This window comes from Megascapheus bottae, chromosome X, assembly GCF_031878675.1.
Source record: "Megascapheus bottae isolate mThoBot1 chromosome X, mThoBot2.hap1, whole genome shotgun sequence".
NCBI classification, from domain to species: domain Eukaryota; kingdom Metazoa; phylum Chordata; class Mammalia; order Rodentia; family Geomyidae; genus Megascapheus; species Megascapheus bottae.
The window spans coordinates 92,698,286-92,720,267 of record NC_143547.1 but is presented as its reverse complement, the minus strand read 5'-3'; the positions used below and the strand labels follow the sequence as shown (position 1 = coordinate 92,720,267).

Genomic DNA, 21,982 nt, shown 5'->3' with positions numbered 1-21,982 from the left:
GTGGCTCAAGGGATAGGTTGGTGGCCTTGAGCTGAAGAGCTCAAGGACAGCACCCAGGCCCATAGTTCAAGTCCCACAACCAAAAAAAAAATCAAACATATAGGTAACAGGCAAAAATGCATTAAAAACAAATAGAAATCACAAGCAGGGATGGTTCAATATAGGTAAATCAATAAATATAACATATCACATAAACAGGACCGCGAACGGAACACACATGACTGTCTCAACTGATGCAGAAAAATCCTTTGACATAATTCAACATCCCATACACTGCTTTGGCTGGACCTACTTCACCATCACCATCTCTGGAAAATTGGAGTGACATTGTATCAATATCAGTTACACAGCCAAAAAAAAATTTGAAGGAATTGGGTTTGGAGATATTTATAAAGAAGGCTCAGTGAAACTAAGAACAAGAACATCCACTCTTGAAAGTGAAGATGCCTTAAATCATACAGCTATAAGGATCCGAAGGACAGTGTGGAAAGGATGAAAACAGACACTGAAGCCAAAGAGTATTGTAGAAGATTATTTGCCTGTGAAGTTACTAAAGAAAATGAGCTTACTTTTAAAGAGGGAAAAATAGTCTATTTGATAATAAAGAGACTGGTGACCCTGGCTGGTGGAAGGGAGAACGTAATGGAAAAGAAGGGGAAATTCCAGACAATTTCACTATTCAGGTAACTGAGCTGGATAATGACTTTCCAAAACCAAAGAAACCACCACCTCCTAAGGGTCCAGCTCCAAAGCCTGACCTGTTAGCTGCAGAAAAGAAGATTTCTCCACTGAAGCCAGAAGAAAAAGATGAAAAATCACTACTGGATCAGAAACTTATTAAAGCAACTGCTTATATAAACCCCACCCAAAATGCTGACTCCACAAATAATTTATTGAAATCTCCTGCAGCAGTGTATCCAAAGAAACCCGAAAAACCGGTTCTTCCACAAGCACCCACAGCCAAAAGTAATGGAGAAGTTAATATTTCATCAAAAATTTGAAATGGAGCCAGTATCAAATCCAAAGCCAGATTCTGAGCAGTAGCTATTTAGACCCAAATCAGTAGACTTTGATTGATTTATACAAAGAAGCTCTAGAGAAACGGATCTTTTAAATTTCAATAATACAGATTCCTCAGAAAATCTGCTACATCTACAAATACAACACAGAAGCTGGAAGAAGCCTGGTGGACATTTGCCAACTCAGAACTCAGGAAAAAAAACCCACTGAAGTTGCCAAAAGAGGATAATGCCAAGTAAAGACCATCTAAGTTTAAAAGGAAATTATTCCACAAAGCCATCTTTTCCAACACTTCCAATTGTTTCTAAGACAAAGGAAAAAGAGCAACAAACCAAACCCAAATCCAGTAGAAGGAAACAAATTATTAAAATTAAAGCAGAATTAAATGAATTAGAGTCCCCAAAAACCCGTGGAAATAATCAACAAAATTTTTTTCCTTGAAAAAAATCAACAAAATAGAACCTTAGCAAATCTGATCAAAAATAGAAGGGAGCGCGCCCAAATAAACAAAATCATGAATGAAAAGGCTAATATCACAACAGAAATTACCAAGTTCCAGAGCATTAGGAGGGAATACTTTTCAAACCTTTATGCCAACAAATTTGAGAATCTAGAAGAGATGGACGAATTTGTAGCAAATATTGACATACCCAAACTGAACCATGAAGATCTAAACCTTCTAAACAGATCCATTTCAAACAATGAAATAGAAATGGCAATAAGAGATCTTCCATTCAAGAAAAACCTGATGGATCCCCAGCTGAATTCTATAAGGCCTTCAAAGAAGAGCTCACACCAATACTCCTCAAACTCTTCAATGAAGTTGAAAGCAAAGGCTCTCTACCAAACTCATTCTATGAAACCAGCATAATCCTCATCCCAAAACCAGACAGGGACTCATCAAAGAAAGAGAACTAACTACAGACTAATTTCTTTGCTGAACATCGATGCAAAACTTTTGAACAAAATATTGGCCAATCGACTTCAACAACTCATCCAAAAAATTATACACTATGATCAAACTAGGTTCATCACAGGGTTCAATATTCGCAAATCAATATATTTCATCACATTAACAGGAGCAAGGACAAGAATCACATGATCATCTCAATAGATACATTTGACAAGACCCCTTTAGAAAAGATCTGTAGAAACTAGGAATCCACAGAACATTCCTCAGTATTATAAAAGCTGTGTATGACAAACCTATAGCTACCATTATACTAAATGGTCAAAAGCTAAAGCCATTTCCTCTAAAATCAGGAATGAGACAAGGATGCCCACCCTCTCCACTCCTCTTCAATATAGGATTAGAATTCCTAGCCAGAGAAATAAGGCAAGAAGCAAACATAAAGAGGATCCAAATAGGGAAAGAGGAAGTGAAACTTCCCCTCTTTTCAAATGGCAAAATTCATTACTTAAAGAACCCTATAGACTCCACTCCCAAGCTACTTCAGCTATTTCAAAACTTTGGCAAAGTGGCAGGATATAAAATTAACTCTCAAAAATCAATGGCCTGGGGCCAGGAATATGGCCTAGTGGTAGAGAGCTTGCCTAGCATGCACAAAGCAACTTTATGATGAAAACTTTTAAAATTTGAAAAAGGAAATCAAAGCAAAAATAAGGAAGTGGAAAAACCTCACATGTTCCTGGATTGGAAGAATTAACATTGTGAAAATGGCAATCCTGCCAAGGGCTATCTACAAATTCAATGCCATACACATCAATATCCCAGTGTCAATCGTTAATGATATAGAGGAAGCAATCCAAAAATTCATATGGAATAATAAAAGACCATGAATAGCAAAAATAATCCTTAGCAGAAAGAACAGCACTGGAGGAATATCAATATCAAACTTCAGACTCTATTACAGATCTATAGTAACCAAAACAGTTTGGTACTGGCACAAGAACAGGCCTGAGGACCAACCCACAGACCCATGCTTCTAATCTTTGATTAAAAAGCAAAAATAATAGGATGGAAGAAGACAGCCTCTTCAACAAATGGTGCTGGCAGAACTGGTTAAACACCTGCAGAAAACTTAAGTTGGATCCTTATATGTCACCCTGCACCAGAATTAACTCCAAACGGATCAAAGACATTGAGGTTAAAGCAGATACACTGAAAACTTTACAGGAAGGAGTAGGAGATACACTAGAGCTCCAGAGCACAGGTTGAAACGTTCTTAATAAAGGCCCAGAAACCCAACAAATTAAACAAAGTTTGGACAAATGGGATTTCATGAAAATGCAGAGCTTCTGTATGGCAAAGGACATAGCTAGCAAGTTAAATAGAAAGCCCACAGCGTGGGAGAAAGTCTTCACTAGCCATACAACAGACAAGGGCCTCATATCTAAAATATACCTGCAGCTCAAAAAAGTGAATCTCTCAAAAAGAAATCCTCAAAGAAACAAGCATCCCATTAAAAGGTGTGCTTTGCTATTTTTTGACACACATTTTATGCCTGCATTTAAGCTTGAAATGTCTGAGCAGAATGAGACAATCAAGTTAAAGTCAGGAATGAGAAATGTTATAATTTAATGGTTGGGTTTGTTTGTTTATTTATTTATTTATTTTTGCCAGTTGTGCAGCTTGAACTTGGGCATTGGCACTGTCCCTGAGCTCATTGCTCAAAGCTAGTGCTCTACCACTTGAGCTATAGCTCCACTTCCAGTTTTCTAGTAGTTAAGTGGAAATTGGAGTCTTACAGACTTTTTTTTACCTGGGTTGGCTTTGAAACTGGGATCTACAGATCTCAGCCTCCTGAGTAGCTCCTGATTATAGGCATAAGCTACCAGCACCCGGGGCCTTATTTTGCTATAGAAATAAAATAAAACAAGTGTAATAACTTTATAAAATCATCTTTTTGTTGTTGGTGGTTGTGGTGGTTTTAGGGATTGAAATCAGGGCCTTTGTAATGTCCTTGAGCTTTTCCACTTAAGGCTGTCATTCTACCACTTGGAAATAAGAGTCTCACAGACTTTCCTGACTGGGCTGGCTTTGAACATCAATCTTCAGATCTTAGCCTCTTGAGTACCTCTGGATTGCAGGAGTGAGCCATCAGTGCTACTGCAACCCAGTATGAAACTATTATTTCAGAACCAAAAGGGTGCTGGGAGTGTTGTGTAGTTGCAGAGTGCTTGCCTAACATGAATGAAGACCTGGATTCAATTCCTTGGTACCACATGTACAGAAAAGGCTATAAGTGGTGCTGTGGTTCAAAGGTAGTGTGCTAGCCTTGAAGCTCAAGGGCAGTGCCAAGGCCCTGAGTTCAAGCCCCAAGATGGAAAAGAAAAAACAAAAACTAGAGCCATGCACTGGTGGTTCATGCCTATAATTCTGGCTACTCAGGAGACTGAGATCTAAAGGTCATGGTTCAAAGCCAGCCTGAGCACAAAAGTCTGTGAGATTCTTACTTCCAATTAAGTACCAGAAAACTGGAAGTGCCACTGCGGCTCAAAATGGTAGAGCACTAGATTTGAGCTGAAAACAAAACAACACAAAAAACAAAACCCCCAAAAGACTAGATAGCAACTCTACATGAGCAGAGGTTGAAAGACTCACAATGGCACTTCATTTATCAATCATAGGCAAAGTAGATTATTATACAGTCCGCATTGAATACCTGCATTTGAATATATCAAAGGAAACTGGGATGCAATACAAGGGCTGAGCAGCAATACAAGGACTGAGAAGAATGGTGGTTGTGTCTTCTTCATTTTCCTGAGTTTTGTGGGAGTGTTAATGGAACACCTGAGTGATTCAAATTAAGTAATGGTCCAGACCCTTCAGCACAGAGAATGTGGGTTCATCCTTAGGTCCAGCCCAAGCACCATGACCCCTACTGAAATATGTCTTGGGAAAATAGGGATAAGGTATGTAGAGTGAAGCCATGCTGAGACAAGAGGATCAGAACTTCCATACTAGCGTGGTTTACACAGTGGGTTTGGTGTCACTTGAGATACAGGGTGGGGTGAACATCTGTCAAAAAATAACAAAAAAATATGCAAAAAGCTATGAACAATAATGGGAACAAACTATAAATACTACCTATGACTGCCACCTGCTCTGAAGACCAAGAGTGTAATCGGATTTCTCTAATGAAGAAATAATATCCTCAACACAGGAAAGAAAATAACTGAACACACTAACAAAAAACTATCCATTCCCACCAAACGTAAGAGCAAGAATCCAACTTTTACTAACAGAAATTCAAAACATTCAAAGCATCCATTGTTTCTTCTAAGACTTTGGAAGATGCACTTAACTAACACATGCTATAAGGCTTCTGATTTAGCCTGTCATACTCTTAAATATAACACAGAGTTCTTGCTTCTTATTGATCAATGTCAAAAACAGAATTATATGTCTGGAGGGTCATCATCTCTGTTGAGACAGCAGTTGATTTTTTTCAGTGTACTCTCAAGGTTTACAGTTAAATCGTGGCAGTTGAACCTGAAAAAATACAAAGAAGGGTAATTTAGTAAAAGACAATCAATCAACAAATTACTTGGGAATCAGTGAAGGACATGAGGAAGGGAGATGACCACCTATATGTATATAAAGAGTAAAATCATCCAAGCAAGGGTAAAGACTGTCAATTGAGAATTAATGCTCTGTACAAGTCAGACTGCAGTAAGCCAGAAAGCTCAGTGAGTCTGGAAAGCTAAATCAAGTTGAGAAGACATCAGCGTAAATATCATTCAAGTAGGCCTCAACACTGAATGAAGGCCAGGGATTGATAAGCTCAGAATAACAGCTTCTTATACCCCTCCTTATACTTCTCATACTCCTCATGCCCACCACTGAATCACTCTGGTGGGCTAAAAGATAGACAGCTGACATCAATTACTGATGCTTCTGATTCTAGCTGCTCAGGATGCTAAGATCTGAGGATCATAGTTCAAACCTAGCCTGGAAAGACAAACCCATGAAATTTTTTATCTTCAATTGAGCACCAAAAAAACCCATAAATAGATCTGGTGCTTAAATGGTACCATACTCCCCTTGAGGGAAAAAAAAAAAAGCTCAGGGACAGTGGCCAGGTTCTGGGTTCAAGCCTCAGGACAGGTATCAAAAAAGGGGAAAGAAATATGTACAGTTCCTATTATCACCCACCTAACTGCTTCTTTGATCGCATGCAACACAATTTCTCTTTTAATTTCCAGGGGGCCCTGCACTTCATCAAGCAACTGGAAGATATATTGATATCCTGAAGAAACAGAAAACAAAAATAAATAGGAATCAACCAAGGAAGTAAAGGACCTCTTTGATAACAACTTTAAAAACCTGAAAAATAAAATCATAGCAAAAGAAAGGAAGCAGGATTAACATAGTAAAAAATGGCAATCCTCCCAAAAGCTATCCACAAATTCAATGCAATACCCATTAATATCTCAGTGTCAATCTTTTTTTTGCCAGTCCTAGGCTTGAATTTAGGGCCTGAGCACTGTCCTTGGGCTTTCTCAAGGCTAGAGCTCTACCACTTGAGCTTCAGTGCCACTTGTGGCTTTTTTCTATGTATGTGGTACCAAGGACTCAAACCCGGGTCTTCATGCATGCCAGGCAAGCACTATACCACTAGGCCAAACTCCCGAGCCCCCAATGTCATTCTTTAATGAAATAGAGGAAGCAATCCAACAATTCATATGGAATAATAAAAGACCCTGTATAGCAAAAACAGTTCTTAGCAGAAAGAACAGCACTGGAGGAATATCAAACTTCAGACTCTATTACAGAGCTATCGTAACCAAAACAGCTTGGTACTGGCACAAGAACAGGCCTGAGGACCAGTGGAATTGAACTGAAGTCCCAGTAATCAACCCACAGACCTATGGCCACCCAATCTTTGATAAAGAAGCCAAAAATAATAGGATGGAAGAAGACAGCCTCTTCAACAAATGGAGCTGGCAGAAAACTTAAGTTGGATCCTTATATGTCACCCTGCACCAAAATTAACTCCAAATGGATCAAAGACATTGAGGTTAAAGCAGATACACTGAAAACTTTACAGGAAGGAGTAGGAGATACACTAGGGCTCCTGAGCACAGGTTGAAACGTTCTTAATAAAGGCCCAGAAACCCAACAAATTAAACAAAGTTTGGACAAATGGGATTTCATGAAAATGCAGAGCTTCTGTATGGCAAAGGACATAGCTAGCAAGTTAAATAGAAAGCCCACAGCGTGGGAGAAAGTCTTCACTAGCCATACAACAGACAAGGGCCTCATATCTAAAATATACCTGCAGCTCAAAAAAGTGAATCTCTCAAAAAGAAATCCTCAAAGAAACAAGCATCCCATTAAAAGGTGTGCTAAAGACCTAGAGATTTCTCCGAATAGGCAATAAGAATGGCCAGTAGACACATGAAGACATGCTTGACTTCCCTGGCCATAAAAGAAATGCAAATCAAAACAACTTTGAGATTCCACCTCACTCCAATTAGAATGGCCATTACCAGGAAATCTAATAACAACAACAGATGCTGGCCAGGATGTGGCCAGAAGGGAAGGAACACTGCTACACTGTTGGTGGGAGTGTAAACTTGTTGAACTACTCTGGAAAGCAGTATGGTGTTTCCTCAGAAGACTAAACATAGAGCTAGCTCCCTTATGGCCCAGCATTCCCACTCCTGGGCATTTACCTAAATGCTCGTAAACAAGGACATACTAAAGCTACAGCACAACAACCATGTTCGTTGCAGCATTATTTGCCATAGCTAAGGTATGGAACCAACCCGGATGCATCTCAGTAGATGAATCGATCAAGTAGATGTATTTATGCACAATGGAACTCTATGCTGCCATTAGAAAGAATGACATTGCCCCATTTTTAAGGCAATGGAAAGACTTTGAAAAAAATCTTACTAAGTGAAGTAAACCAGAGCCAAAAAAGCATAGGCTCCCTGGTTTCCCTCATCTGTAATAATGAGTACACATCTAGGATTCTCCTAGCAGAGGACCACAATAGCTCAAAAGCTTTGTGCATATGGCTGTACAGGATGAGGCTAAGTGAAATGAACTCCAGGATATGGAAACAAGAGGTTTATCTTTCTGATTTTTGTTCTTAATGTCCTATGTGAAATTTTCTCTCTCTTTTTTCTTTTCTTCTTACGGTTTATCTTATGTTGTTACTGTATCTGACTCTGATACCTGGTGTATTGTATATATGTTTATTTGAAATAGGGAAGGGATGTGGGAAGCAAGATGATTGGGAGAGGTGGGGAGTGGTAAATTGGGGAAAAAAACATGGGAAGGGGTATCAGTGTTCTAGAAGTAATTTACCCAGTACCTCAACAATAAAATACAATTATTAAAAAAAGAAACAAGTCAATCTTGCTAAGGCCCATCTCAATAACTAGGAATAATGATAAAGAATGTTACATTGTGTGTATATGCTCATATGAATGCATGTATGTTTTAAGTCCTTATATTGAGGTGCTCTCCCATAGCTAATCACCTAGTCTTATAGAAAACAGCCAAGTAAGATCAAATTCAAAAGAAAGAATAATTCTCCATTGAAACATTTTAGCAACAATACAGAACAAAATATTATGTGAAAAAATGGTATTCTGGCAGACTATCCTGAGTCAGTAACAAACCATCCTACATAATAAAATGATAGTTTCCCTAAGCTTTTAATCATCAGCCATGCTCCCTCTACTTACCATATCCCAAGTTCTGAATTTCCTTCTTGAGCTCACGTTTTATATCAGCATTCATTTCCTCAGCTCCTTCTGGCAATGGATCCTCTACCACAGCCAGTTCAGGCATTGTTGCAACATCACCTGTGGAGGTCTTGAGTCAAATATCCTCCCCCATATGTGTGTAACTTGGTGATACCAGGTTATAAAAGCATTGCATCTTCACTGCTACTAGGGGAGTGTCCACATACACAATTCAGTGGATTGGGGTAGCATTGCCTCCTTCCACCTACTTAAACTTTGATGTAATACTTACCCACAAAGAGCCTTCTGCACAGGCCCTCACCTTTCTCCATGGGATGCTGATGGGTGCCTTGGCCTCCAGAAGCATCTGCAAACCAGATGGAGAGGATTAACTGTGATGTGGGAGGGTGTCAGGGCACAACAAGCACCTTGGGGTGTTCCTCATGGGATTTGCCTATTGCTTTCAGAAGACAAGGGTTTGTAAGAGAAAAAGCTCATGCCTGGGGCTGGGAGTTTGGCCTAGTGGTAGAGTATTTGCCTAGCATACACAAAGACCCATTTTTGTTATTGTTGTTTGTTTTGTTTTACCAGTCCTGGACCTTGAACTCAGGGCTTGAGCACTGTTGTTGGGCTTTCTCAAGGCTAGCGCTCTACCACTGGAGCCACAGCACCATTTCCAGCTTTTTTCTATATATGTGACCTCATCACTGAGATTAAAATAATTCCTCCTGATACCTACAAAAACTGAGGTGGACAAAACAAGTAACAAATCAACCCTTCAATGATCTCTGGAATCTATAATTAGCTGTTGTCTTGGCACAATCTGCTTGGAAAAGAGCTTAATTTCACATGATGTCCAAGTGTCAGATATTTGTACCCCGTTACCCCAAATTCTGTGGTGAAGATGATTCTGCTCAGGATCCTCTTCTGTGTTAAAACAGGGATTATTCAGTTCAAGCCTGATATATCTATATCATTTATACTTGCCCTGCTGTTCCTGGGATCACAGCAAAAGCTGGGATCAACTGTGAGCAACAAAGGCAGGAAGCTAATGTGACCTCTACCTTAATGACACATCTACTGTCTTCGTGGGGAAGTCACAAAGAAAGTGCACAGCATTCAGCAGCAAATGTGCAGCTGGACTCATGCTGGTGAAGAAGTTAGAAGGGACATGAAGAGCAGCATAATTTATGTTCACAGCTGCCAGTAGGTAGTAGGGCTTGATAGGAGATGTCTTCAAAGCAGGGGCCTAGGACCACACAGAGCTGACTGGAGTACATGCAGAGGAAGAGAATCAGGATGTAGTGACAGCCAGGGAAGCCTCCATAGAGAAAAGAACCATGGACCACAGAGTATAGCTCAGAGGCAAACAAAAGTAGAAGGAAGTTGCCAGGATTCAGGGAAGAGCAGATGATAGGCGCAGGAGGTTCCCAGGATGTGGACTCTAGTGAGGATTCAGCTAGTGTTGTGAGTTCTTAGAAGCACGGAGGATGAATACTGTATATGATAGTATCTTGTATTGTCTAATCACATCCTTATTTCATAATTCTAGCAGAAGGGTAAGAATACAAATGGGAAAGGATCAGAAAGCAACTGTTCAGCTAACTCGGGAAAAGTCATACTAGAGTGAGCAGAAAATAGAGAAAAATGTGTCATTTTAAATCATTGGCATTAGAGGTGAACAAAATGTGGAAAGCAGAAAAAGACTCAGACAGATACAAGTAACTTAAAGAAACAGAGAGAAAGGAAGCCTTAGAAAGTTGTCACAGAAATGAGAGTGAACAAGTGGACCAAATACTGTTGGTAAAAGAATAACTGTCAGTTTGGACTGTGAGTCTTGTGCACACGATAGGTGCTGTGTGAAGGAGATGGATTCCCTGTAGTACACCAGGCTGGAAAGGTGATGATGGGGGGAGAAGTATAAACAGAAGACGACCAAGGGCTGAAGAGAAATGAACTGCTTTCTTGTGTGAAAACAGTCCCTGTCCACATGCAATTATCTCTGTTTAAAGCATGATTCAAGTCTTTCATTGCATCAGAAATTTCTTTGCTCTTGCAGATATGCAAGTATCTACTCATTCACAAAGATACAATTACCCTCTCCCTTTTTCTCAGCTGAGGTCTCAGGCTGGAATTCTCCTTCTACTTCCTGTTTATTCTTGGATGTCAGCTCTTCAGTTAGCTTCTCTTTAGTAGGCAATAGAGAAATGATGACTTCTTCATTCACTGGGTTCAGTTCCTTTTCAAGCATTTTAGAACTGTCACTTGCTTCATTAGCCATCATCATGTCCTGGAAAACAGCAATGAACATATTCCATTCATGATAGGATTAAACTACTACAATATTGGAAACAGGACAAAAAGTTTACTTGGAAAGATGGTGACTATTAAGTTTCTTCCATGTGAATGCATCATTAAATAATCAAGAAACCACAGAAAGCCAGGCCCAGTGGCTCACACTGTATGCCTGGCTACTTAGAAGGCTGAGATCTGAGGATTGCAGTTCAAAGCCAGCCCAGGTACTAAAGTCTGTGACACTCTTATCTCCAATTAACCACTAGAAAACCAGAAGTGGCTCTGTGGTTCAAGGGGTAGGGCGGTAGCCTTGAGCTGAAGAGCTCAGAGACAACACCCATGCCCAGAGTGCAAGCTCCACAAGTGACAAAAAGAAAAGAAACGAAACCACGGAAACATGAAAACATGGCAGTCAGGGCAAAGGGACTCAAATTCTTAGCTCTTATGTAAGAGTATGCAAAAAGATTTTCCAGAAAATGTGGTAAACATACTCAAATGTATTTTATTCAGCCATAAAAAAGAAAGTAATGTTGGCACGAAAATGGATGGAACTGAGATCATTAGCCTAAGTGAAATGAGCCAGTTTTACAAAGCAAATACTTAATTTTTCTCACCCATACACAGTTTGGAGGAAGGAACGTCACAAAAGTTAAAAGGTAATTATTAGGGTATGGGAGGTTAAAAGGGGCCAAGACAAGGTGATGTACCTGTAGAAATGACATAGCGGAATTCATTATATGAATGTAATAAACACTGGTAAGACATTAGGAAAACAGAGCTTAACTTAAATAGAAATCTATGCCTACCAATGGAAATATAAATGCAACTGAAGATTAAATGAAAAAACTTAGCCATGGTCTTTTTTTTGCCAATCCTGGGTTTGAGCTCAGGACCTGAGCACTTTCCTTGGATTTTCTTAAAGCTAGAGCTCTACCACTTGAGCCTCAGCACCACTTCCAGCTTTTTTCTATGTATATGGTACCAAGGAATCAAACTTGGTTCTTTGTGCATGCTAGGCAAGCACTCTACCACTATGCTAAACTCCTGGCCCTCTTAGCCAAGGTCTTAACCCTGGAAATATTTATTATCTCAGAGACTATGTTCTTTACAATGGAGTGATTGTGACTACCACCAAAACAGAAAGTCTTCCAAATAAGTTGACACGTGTAAATAAATTCAACGGGGAGCTTGGTGCAGTAGCACATATACACATCATAGTTCCCAGCTGCTCCAGAGACTAAGACAGGAGGGTTGCTTGAGTTCAGTTGTTAGAAACGTGCCAGGCAATACTTTTCTTTTGTTAATCTAAAAAAATGAACCTAGGTGAAAATCAAAATAATACAATTGTGCATGAGGAATATATTGCAGCAACAAACTGTTACTGTGGTTAAGTACAAAGTACAAGTTAGAAGACATTTTATATATGACATGCCAATATTGGAAAGGAAACAGTCTGAAAATTGGTATGCTGTATAGTCTTAGGAATACAGAAAAAAATAGCACATCAAATTCAAATGGAAGTCATGTGGAAGGATGGATCTTTGTTTTGTTTTTTTTTTTTTTGTCTTGCTCTACTTGTTTTTGCAGTGGCTGGGATCAAATTCACAGATTACAATGTGTAGCTTGGAATTTTATTCCTAAACCTATTTTATGTTAATTATTGCTAATGTTGCGGGACACTAATGAGGTGAAGGGAGGTAAGAATAGTTCAACAGGAAAGTGAGTCTTTTGGAAACTGAATTTTTATTTTGTCAAAGTTAGGGCAAGATTAATGGAGGAAATGCTTACCTGAAAATTATTAATATTAGAAATGAAAGGGGAGACACAGAATGGAATCAAAGACGTATAAATGAGAATTGCTTTTAGCTTAAAATTGGCTGGGCACTAGTGGCTCATGGCAATAATCCTAGGCACTCAGGAGGCTGAAATGTGAGAGTGAAGGTTAAAAGTCATGCCAACCAACTAATGCAAGAGACTCTTATCTCTAATTATGAAGAAAAAAGAAAAAACATGAAGTGGAGGTGGGGTTTGAATGGTACAGCCAAGAGGTGAGCAAGAGTCCAAGACTCAGAGTTCAATATCTAAGAGGGGCACAAACTAAGGAAAAAACTCAGCATAAAATGGACACACTGAGGAGCATAGAAAATATCGATATATTTTCTATAAACCTATGTTTATAGGCTTCAAGTTTCTGGGCACAATATTTGGTGCATTGGCCGGGAAGCCCCACCCCCGGACACCCAGACACCCGGTCACTGAGTCGTCAGGAACGGCCGGTAAGTTCAAAGGCATTGCCGATCTGTACTGGTTATAACCAATCTGTATAATTTCTGGTTGCTTGCAAGCTCTGTCTGTGCTGGCAACATGTCTTGGCAGACGCGCTATAAGACAGCCAGCGGGCCGTGGGAGACGTCCCTTGCGCCCTTCTGGGGGCTATTTTCGGGGTAGCCGTGCTGCGACCACCTCTCTGGTTGATAGCTCCCTTCTGGTTAGCAGTCTGGGCGCGCATGCATATTGGGCAGATGTTGTTTGTTGTTTGTCCTGTTTGTTTGGGTTATCTGTCCTGTTAAATGTTTGTCTTAACTACAACAGCTAAAATTTAAAAGGTTTACATCTGGCTGATGTGTCTTTGAGTGACAGGGTAGTGCAGCCAGGGGAAACACTCAATCTGGGTGTAAAAATTCCAAAAGCTCACTCACCTGCCCTCGCGGCGCTACTGGCGCCTGGGGCAGGAGGGAGGAGGAGAGTGCAGAGGAGGACCCTGCAGACCACCCTTGGTCTTTGTATCTGTCTGGTGAGGTTTGCTTGAGGACGGAAGGGCCCCTCTGACTGCTGCCTCTGACTGTGAGATCTCTACCTTGTAACTTGTAAAAATGTTGTAGCTGTTTGTCTGCTCGTTGGTGGTGGCAGCCTCATCAAGTGGTGTTTAAAACTGTCGGTTATGTGTCTTAAGGGGACTGAGTTCCCTGATTGTACTCTACAACCAGTTTCAGTTTCTCTTACAGGCTCTCACCGTCTTATCACTGGATAACTAGATAACTGTTTCTGTTTCTGTGCGGGTTGCGGCTGGGTTCCCCCTTTCCTCATGCTCCAGATACTTAGGTTTAATTTTACTTTTTCACCCTGGAAGCAGCTGCAGGATTAATCTAGTTTTCTTTTTCCTAACAACCTGCTGAAGTGGCAGTCTGGAGTCAGTTGGTGGCAGAACACAGGCTTCAGTCTTAGTTCTCCTAGGTTTAAGACTCCCACCCAATTTTCATCTGCAAAAAGTATTATGTCTGATATCAGAAGCAAGCTCTGGAAAAATAAATTTCAGTTAAGTTGTCTTGTAAAAAAGTTTTGTTTCAAACCTAGTTCTCACCTGCAAGAGTAAAATTGGCAAAGCTGTTAAACTTCCGGAAAATAAACGGCCGATATTATAATTTTGCACGCTTTAAGATCTTTGAGTAAAATTGTGTGTATGAATGGGTGTGAGAGAACATGTTCAAGGTTAAATTGTCAGCATGCTGTGTAAAACAATGGATGAGCTCATACTTGAAACACAAAGGCAATTGGGTAAATTTAAGCCTAAAACTTTAAGAAAATTATTAGGTTTAAATGTTTTACAATGTCTCAAAGAATTATTGCATTATTTTAAAAGGAAGCGGTTAATAGAATTTTTCTAAAGATTCTAAAATCTGCATTAAAAAATTTGGTATTATAATGCATAGAGTTGTTTACATTATAAATATTGTATCCTGTTTAGCCCAGAGATAGTAGGAAATTTAAAATTCATTTCAAGTTAAAATTTGGAGATAAGTATCAGAAATTTAAATGTAAAATTGTTTATTAATGTCAGAAACTTTTCCTGTCTTCTGAAGTTGTTTAGGTAATCAAATGCGAAGAAAAAGAATGGGAAAACAGGATAGTCCTGTGTGGCCATCTTTAGAGGTGAGAGGTGAATGGAAAGGTGCAGCTCTGGGTTCCCATGGTGGAAAAGGCCCTAAGGGAGGATCCATGCATGATAAAAGATGATGAGCTGGCACAGAAGCTGTTCATTTAAACCTGATCAGATGGACTGAGTGGACCATCTTCGTCTTCTTTTTCTTTGCAAACTGACACTGGAAATCTGATGGTAACATCTGGGTAATGTGATTAGTATTTTAAAGAAATGTTTAAAAGCTTATCTCTGTATAATTCGAGTGCATTGATGATGTTTGTAGTTCTTGCATTAAGGAAAAACTTATTTAGGTTTAAACAGTTGGAGTTCTAGGCAGTAATCTTAACTGCAGAAAAAAAAAGGCCTCTTCTAAAAGGCAAAGGGAGTTCCTTGAACCCTTAAAGTTTTTTCAGATGCAAATAAAGGCTAAAGCATTATGGTTTAAGCAAATATCAGTAAAAGTTTTTTAAAAAAAATTAAAAATGGGTTTCTGAACGAAATTTAAAAGTAAAGTTGTCCTAAAGGTTTGTTTCAAGGGAAAAAAATTACGACTACCAAAATAATTGCTTAATTGCTATTTAGCTTGCTCTTGTGAGTCTCCTTATAGCAATTTCCAGCTGGCCCATGGAGAAGGACAGCAATCGTCATTCAGATGTAGCTTTGGCTCTTACCAGGTTTCAGGTAAAATCATGTGCCCTTCCAATGGACAGAGGAGGCTGATCAGGCGTTTCAGCACATAAAGACTGCCTTGCTGTCAGCCCCAGCCCTAGGCCTTCCTGATGTTACCAAGCCCTTCCACCTGCATGTAGATGAATGGAAGGGAGTGGCAAAGGGGGTCCTAACTCAATATCTGGGACCCTGGAAGAGACCAGTTGCATACTTATCAAAAAAACTAGATCCAGTGGCAGCAGGATGGCCGCCTTGTCTGAGGATGGTCGCTGCCACTGCACTCCTGGTCAAGGATGTAGACAAACTAACTATGGGGCAGGAACTGTGTGTGACCACCCCCCATGCAATAGAGAAAATTTTAAAGCAGCCACCCGACCGATGGCTCAGCAATGCCAGACTCACACACTACGTTTCAGGCACCGCAGACACTCAATCCAGCAACCTTGCTGCCTAATCCAGACCTGGAGACCCCATTGCACGACTGCTAAAAGATACTGGCACAAGTCCACGGGACGCGAGAGGACTTGACTGACCAGCCACTACCAGATGTTGACTGGGTATGGTTCACAGATGGGAGTAGCTTTATCTCCCAAGGATGCCGGTATGCGGGAACAGCCATAGTGACTGAGACTAAGGTGGTCTGGGCGGCACCAGGGGACTATTGACTGCTAAAAAAAGGGGGCCAGACTTGGAAACCAGGTAAAACATGGGGCCTCCGGCTTTACAAATGCTACCTAAAAAGAGATAATAAAAATAGAGATAAGTTTTTAGGAGTTATAAAGTTAAATTTTAAAATTAAGGTACTAAACCACTAAAGATCATCTAAATCATAGCTAAATGTCCTGTCAGGCTCTACCGGACGCTGTAAAATAACCCAGAGATTCCAGGTAAGGTCATGCTTGGAGACTATTTCTGTGTTGACCACCTTGTTGCTTTAATTGGAGTAATGTGGCCTTTTGTAGGATTCATTGATCTGAAAGCTGCAGTTTTGAGCCAGCCCGGGCAAAGCAAAGTCCCTGTGAGACTGTGCTGTCTAATCTGGCAGCAGAGTGCTATTAAGGCAGAGTTGCTTTGGAGCTCGAGGCGGCAGAGTGCTAGCTCTGAGCTGAAAAGCTGGGGGACAGCACTCAAGCACCAAGCTCAGGACTCACAGTGGCAGAGTGCAAGCTTTGAGCTGCAGAGCTGAGGAACGGCACTCAGGCCCTGAGTTTGGGACTTAAAAGTGGCAGAGTGCTAGCCTTGAGCTGGAGAGCTGAGAGACAGCGCCCAGACCCTGAGTTCAAGTCCAGCAACCAACAAAGTGAAATGCCAGTGGGATGTTTATCCCGGTGTGAAGAGACACTATTGGGATTAAAGCAAGTAAGCCATTGCTTGGATGGCAGAGATGGTGTCAGATCCTAGAGTCACTCGTGCTTGGCCATTCAATATTAATCAGAGCCGGGAGGTCATAAAATAGTTTGTAAGCATGCCTTACTAATGCCTGTGCCTTTCATAACTGGGCAGGAACTTGTCAATCATCTGTGATAATGAGTAGTTTAAGGTCCTAACTGAGTAAAGTTTGATTTGACACCAGCCACAAATTCAGGAAAGTTTGTGGATCTGAGGCTTATGTCCCCATTGATCAGTATATAGGCCTACATAGGTAACTGAGGCATTGTTGGGGTCACAGGGATTAAGTTCCCCAGAAAATCAAAAAAATACCTTTGCAAATGGGTGCTAAGTAAGCTACACTATTGTAGCCAAAAAAATTGTACAGTTGTTAAATATTGTATATGTAATCCTGGCAACCCTTGGTAAAATCGGCTAAGCTTTTAGGGTCCCTGGCCAAGGTTAGAGACAACGTCCCTAAGTCCACTTAAAAAAGTTACAGAAGCTGAATCTCCGCCCATCAATCCCCTTTAGATAAAGGGACCAGAGTCATTTTTAAAAAGTAAAATTAAAAAATATAAAAAAGAGTAGTAACAGATGTGCAAGAGTGGAGACTGCACTTATAAAAAATGGCTACAGGTTCAAGTCTTCTATGCCTGCCTAAAAAAAATCCTAGCCTCATTTAAAGGAAATCTGGTTACTAAAAGTAAATTATTTTGGGGTCTCACCTTCTACTGTCTTAAAAACCAGTGGGGTGCCAGCCTGCAAAAATGAGTGTGCTCAGGTAAAGCAACCAAAAAATCATTAAAAGACTTCATCAAAGTCAGGCCTCAGGGCAAGCTTCTCTAACCAGTCCATATAAAAATTTGCAGGCGACCTAGCAGGAGATGTGACAGTCCATTGAAACTGCTGAGAGACAAGGTTGATGCCACATATCCTGTCCTGCCTGATTCTACCACTCCAAAGCTGCTTCCTGAGAGGACTGGAACTAAACCCTTGGTGATGGGACATTCTATCTGTGCTAAGTTCAAAGTCCTCTAGGTTTTTACAGCCATTATGGTGACTCTGGATGGGTAAAGGAAATTTTCCATCCAGTGCTAAACAGCCTAGACGTGAGAGGTGCAAATGTAAATAAGGGCTCAGATAAAAAAAAAAAGAGTAGTAAAGGTTTTGGGAGAGGAGTAAAAAAATGGTTTATAACGGGTAATAAAAGGATATGTTCATGTAAATTATAAAAGGTTTGAGTATGTGGCCAATGGTATGAGCATTAATTTAAAAATAAAAATTACAAGTAAAATTGGTAGGTATGTAATTGAGTTAGCCATGATGCAAGCTGGGTCAGGATTGGTAGACTGCTATAAAACTATTCTTTGTGTCCACCTGAGGGATTGTGAGAGCTTTTTCTTCGGTGCAGAACTGGGAGGGCACACTATATGTCCCTCCAAACCAAAAAATGCTGTCTGCCCAAGTCTGATAACAATTGCTGGCCCCGCAAGCCATGCATTATCTCATCTGGCATTGTTAACCATGATTCAATCCAGTCCTTACAGGCCTTACAAGCTGATTTGCGGACATGTTCATCGTCTGGTTTCCAGTATCCTGGCACTCAAGTGTACCTGCACTGTGATACCCAGCACTCCAACCACTGTAAAGGTAGTGGAAAAAGTCCTACTGAATTCATCACTCCTGTGGAGACAGCGTATAAAAACTTTGGACTTTCAGATTCCCAGAAAAACGGAGTTTAACATTATTGGGTTCCAAAAAGGATGTTTGTGTGTCACCCTATGTCACTTTTGAACAAACCATGCTGTAGTAATAAAAAATTAAAATAAAATAGTCTGGCAACTGTCAAGAGGAGACTAGATAAACACAAAAAAAAGAGACAGGGGTCCCGAGGATAATATAAAAGGCTGTACAACTGGTCCCCCTGGGCAACTTCTCTAATCTCAGCCATTATTGGCCCACTGGTAATTATTGTAATGTTATTGTTAATTGCCCCCTGTGTAATTAATGCGATGATATCCTTCGTAAAAAAAGAGGGTTGGAGTTATCAAACTGATGATCCTACACACCTGGTATAACCCCTTTATACTGAGGTAAATAGTCAAAGATTTGACTAGACTAAAAAAAAGGGGGGGGGGAATGAGGAGCATAGAAAATATCTATATATATTCTATAAACCTATGTTAGCCATTTGTATTTTTATACTTGTATTCATTTGGATGGTTATACTTGTATTTCCTTAACTTGCCTTTCTGCTTCTGTATATCTGCTTGCTAAAACCCTGAGAAATGCAACTGCTGTCCTTGTGGCTAATCTACAACCACCCATTTGTCCTTGGTTCCCAGACTGAGCTACACTGTAGTAAGAAGTATACACATTCCAAGCCGGGAGCTAGAGATTGTAGCCATCTGGTACCAACAAAGTTGGACTTGCGAGGGCCAGCAAACTAAGGCAGATGTCAACCAATCACAAGCCCATCACCATGGAGATCTCCCTAGACTCATATCTGGCCTAAAACCATCCTCCTAAAATGACAGCCAGCTAGACTGACCAATGATTAGCCACGACCCCTTTCCTGCTTTATATTGCACCAATCATTTAATGGAATTATAGTATAAATTTCCCGCATGGCGTATTGATTTGTTGCTATTACTTGCTGGGGCCTTCCCCCTACCAAAAAATGTATAAAAGGGGCTGTAATCTTGTGCTCGGGGCCTCTGGTCTGCACTCGACTATCAGTGCGCAGACACCCGTGCTCGAGCTTGTCAATAAATGACTCATTGCAATTTGCATTGATCTTTGGTCTCTGGCTATCAGGGGGGGCTTCAAGTTTCTGGGTACAATAACACATATAGGGAATTAAAACACATGAAAATTCCATTATAGAACATAAAATATAAATATGCTTGTATCCTATTAAATATTTAATTAATTAAAATAAACAGTGATACTTTCTGAATCTCAATGAAACTTGTTGAGGAAGAGCAGGCTGGAAGTTGGGCGAATAAAAGCTGGAGGTGGCACTATGGCTTATGTGGTAGAATGCTAACCTTGAGCAAAAGAAGATCAGGGACTGTGTCCAGGTCCTGAGTTCAAGCTTCAGGACTGACAAAAAAACCCCCAAAAGCTCCAGGACTAGCACAGGGCTGGAATGTGGCTTAGTGATAGAATGCATGAAGTCCTAGGTTCAATTTCTCAGTACCACATAAAGAGAAGTGGTGCTGTGGCCCACGTGGTAGAGTACTAGTTTTGACCAAAAGAAGCTCAGGGGCAGCGGCCAGGCCCTGAGTTCAAGCTCCAGAAGTGGCAAAAAAAAAATCTTAGAGTATGCTGTCAACATGACCTTGAAAGTTCAGTTCCCAGCACGTTGCTGTTTTTTTTTTTTCATTTGCCATCACTAGGGTTTGAACTCAAGACAGGCAGGCACTCTACCTTTGAGCCACCTCTCCATGCCGCTTTTCTAAAAGCATAGCGGTCCTCCTCTATAGCTGCCTCGACAAAGCAGCTCTCTGGACATGTATGTCACAAAAGTGGCGTTGCTAAGAATTTGCCATCTTGTAGGCAGAGAAAGAGAGGTCAGCATCCTTCAGTGCTAAAATGGTGTAGAAACAACTTCCCCCCACTGCCGAGGAGGGACCGGATACCAGGAACCAAGTGACCGAAGCCAGGTGCCACCAACATAGAAGAGTCCCAGTGGTAGAGAATATTTACGAAAATATTTGCAAAACTGTGTGTATTCCCCCGCCGCCAAATGCGCTGATACTCCACAGAAGGTGTCGTCCCTCATGGCCTCACTCCCGAAAAGAGCCTAGGAGAACTGAGCGCAGCCCCTCAGGTCCCACAGCTGAAAACAATAGAAGGCCCGATGGGAAAGCCTTCCTCTCCCTGCAGTTGTTTGGACATTCCCATATTTGTATAGCACAGACGCTAAGCCACCAGAAATGCTTTAAGGCGTAGGCAATCCCGAAGGCAGAGCCACCTTAGGACAGAATTAGAAACCCACCCCTGCCTCCCCAGTGATGAAATACTGACCCAAAGTTCGAAGCTTGCAAGTTCCTCTAAAGTAGTCCGGCAGCTATGCGCCTCACTTCCAAAATGGCGAGATAGCTGCAAGCCTCGCTTCCAGACAGACTTTCCAAGATGCACCTTCAGGGTGCAGATGAGGTTACGCACTCGTGCCCTCTAGGGGCCTGGAGTGGAAGTGCAGGTTAGTGCAGGATGGTCTTTCCCAGAAGGTTGTTTTTTTTATTTTTATTTTTTATTTTTTTTGCCAGTTCTGGGGACTGAACTCAGTGACTGAGCGCTTTCCTTGGGCTTTCCTCAAGGCTAGTGCTCTACCACTTAAGCCACAACACCACTCTGGCTTTTCTATGTATATAGTACTGAGAAATCAAACCAGGATAATACTTCTGTTGTGTGGTTTCAAACTATAAATTTTGTGATAACTTGTTATAGTAGCACAAGGAAAAAATAGCACCTAACACACACCCAAGTCTTTGTGTCCATGACCCTGGAGTGAGAGTTACATCATTAATTTCCCTGTCTCTGAAATTAGATATGGGCCAGATGACTTTTCTTCCTGGGTCTACATCTACCATATGTACTCTTAGGAGGGGTTTTCTTTACTCTTGAGTCAAGTGATCTACTTTCCTAAAGAAATCCCTTTTTGTCTCTCTGTATATATCGCGTGTACGATGTAGGACCTGTGACTCGAGACACGTGGTTAAAATGCAGCTCATTTTGAACTGAGTCTTATGACCATGGCTACAATTCCAACATTCAAGTGACTGACACAGGGGATTACAGGCACCAAAACAACTTAAAACAGATAGATAAAAGAGAATGAAATGAAATGAAATGAGAAGGGAGGGGGGGTAGGAGAGTGACAAAGAATGAAGGGAGAAGAGGAAAGGGTGGAAGGGGAGGGGAAAAGGAAGAAGAACAGAATAAAAGAAGGGGAAAGGTCAGAAAAGGAAAAAAAGAAAAGTGAAAGGTGATAAAAGCAGCTTGAGGGGAAAAAAAGAACAGGGAACAGAAGAAAGG

The 21,982-nt window shown here is 40.8% G+C and overlaps 1 protein-coding gene and 1 pseudogene across 2 annotated transcripts; one reads left to right on the top strand and one right to left on the bottom strand.

The window, feature by feature from the left end:
* The first annotated feature begins 257 nt into the window (after positions 1-257).
* On the top strand, positions 258-1,259 carry LOC150041578 (CD2-associated protein pseudogene; annotated as a pseudogene).
* Positions 1,260-5,266: 4,007 nt separating this feature from the next.
* LOC150041577 (putative SAGE1-like protein) lies at positions 5,267-21,025 on the bottom strand. Of its 2 annotated transcripts, none has more exons than XM_090326501.1 (6): positions 20,972-21,025; positions 10,783-10,975; positions 8,978-9,052; positions 8,686-8,805; positions 6,140-6,233; positions 5,267-5,476 (listed from the first exon to the last, which is right to left on the bottom strand). In XM_090326501.1, exons 2-6 carry the CDS (start codon positions 10,970-10,972, stop codon positions 5,383-5,385), a joined length of 573 nt encoding a protein of 190 aa, XP_090182627.1. In that variant the 5' UTR covers positions 10,973-10,975; positions 20,972-21,025; the 3' UTR covers positions 5,267-5,382. The 2 variants fall into 2 exon arrangements, with proteins under 2 accessions (XP_090182627.1, XP_090182628.1); XM_090326502.1 differs by having other exon boundaries at positions 9,008-9,052.
* Between the last annotated feature and the right edge of the window lie 957 nt (positions 21,026-21,982).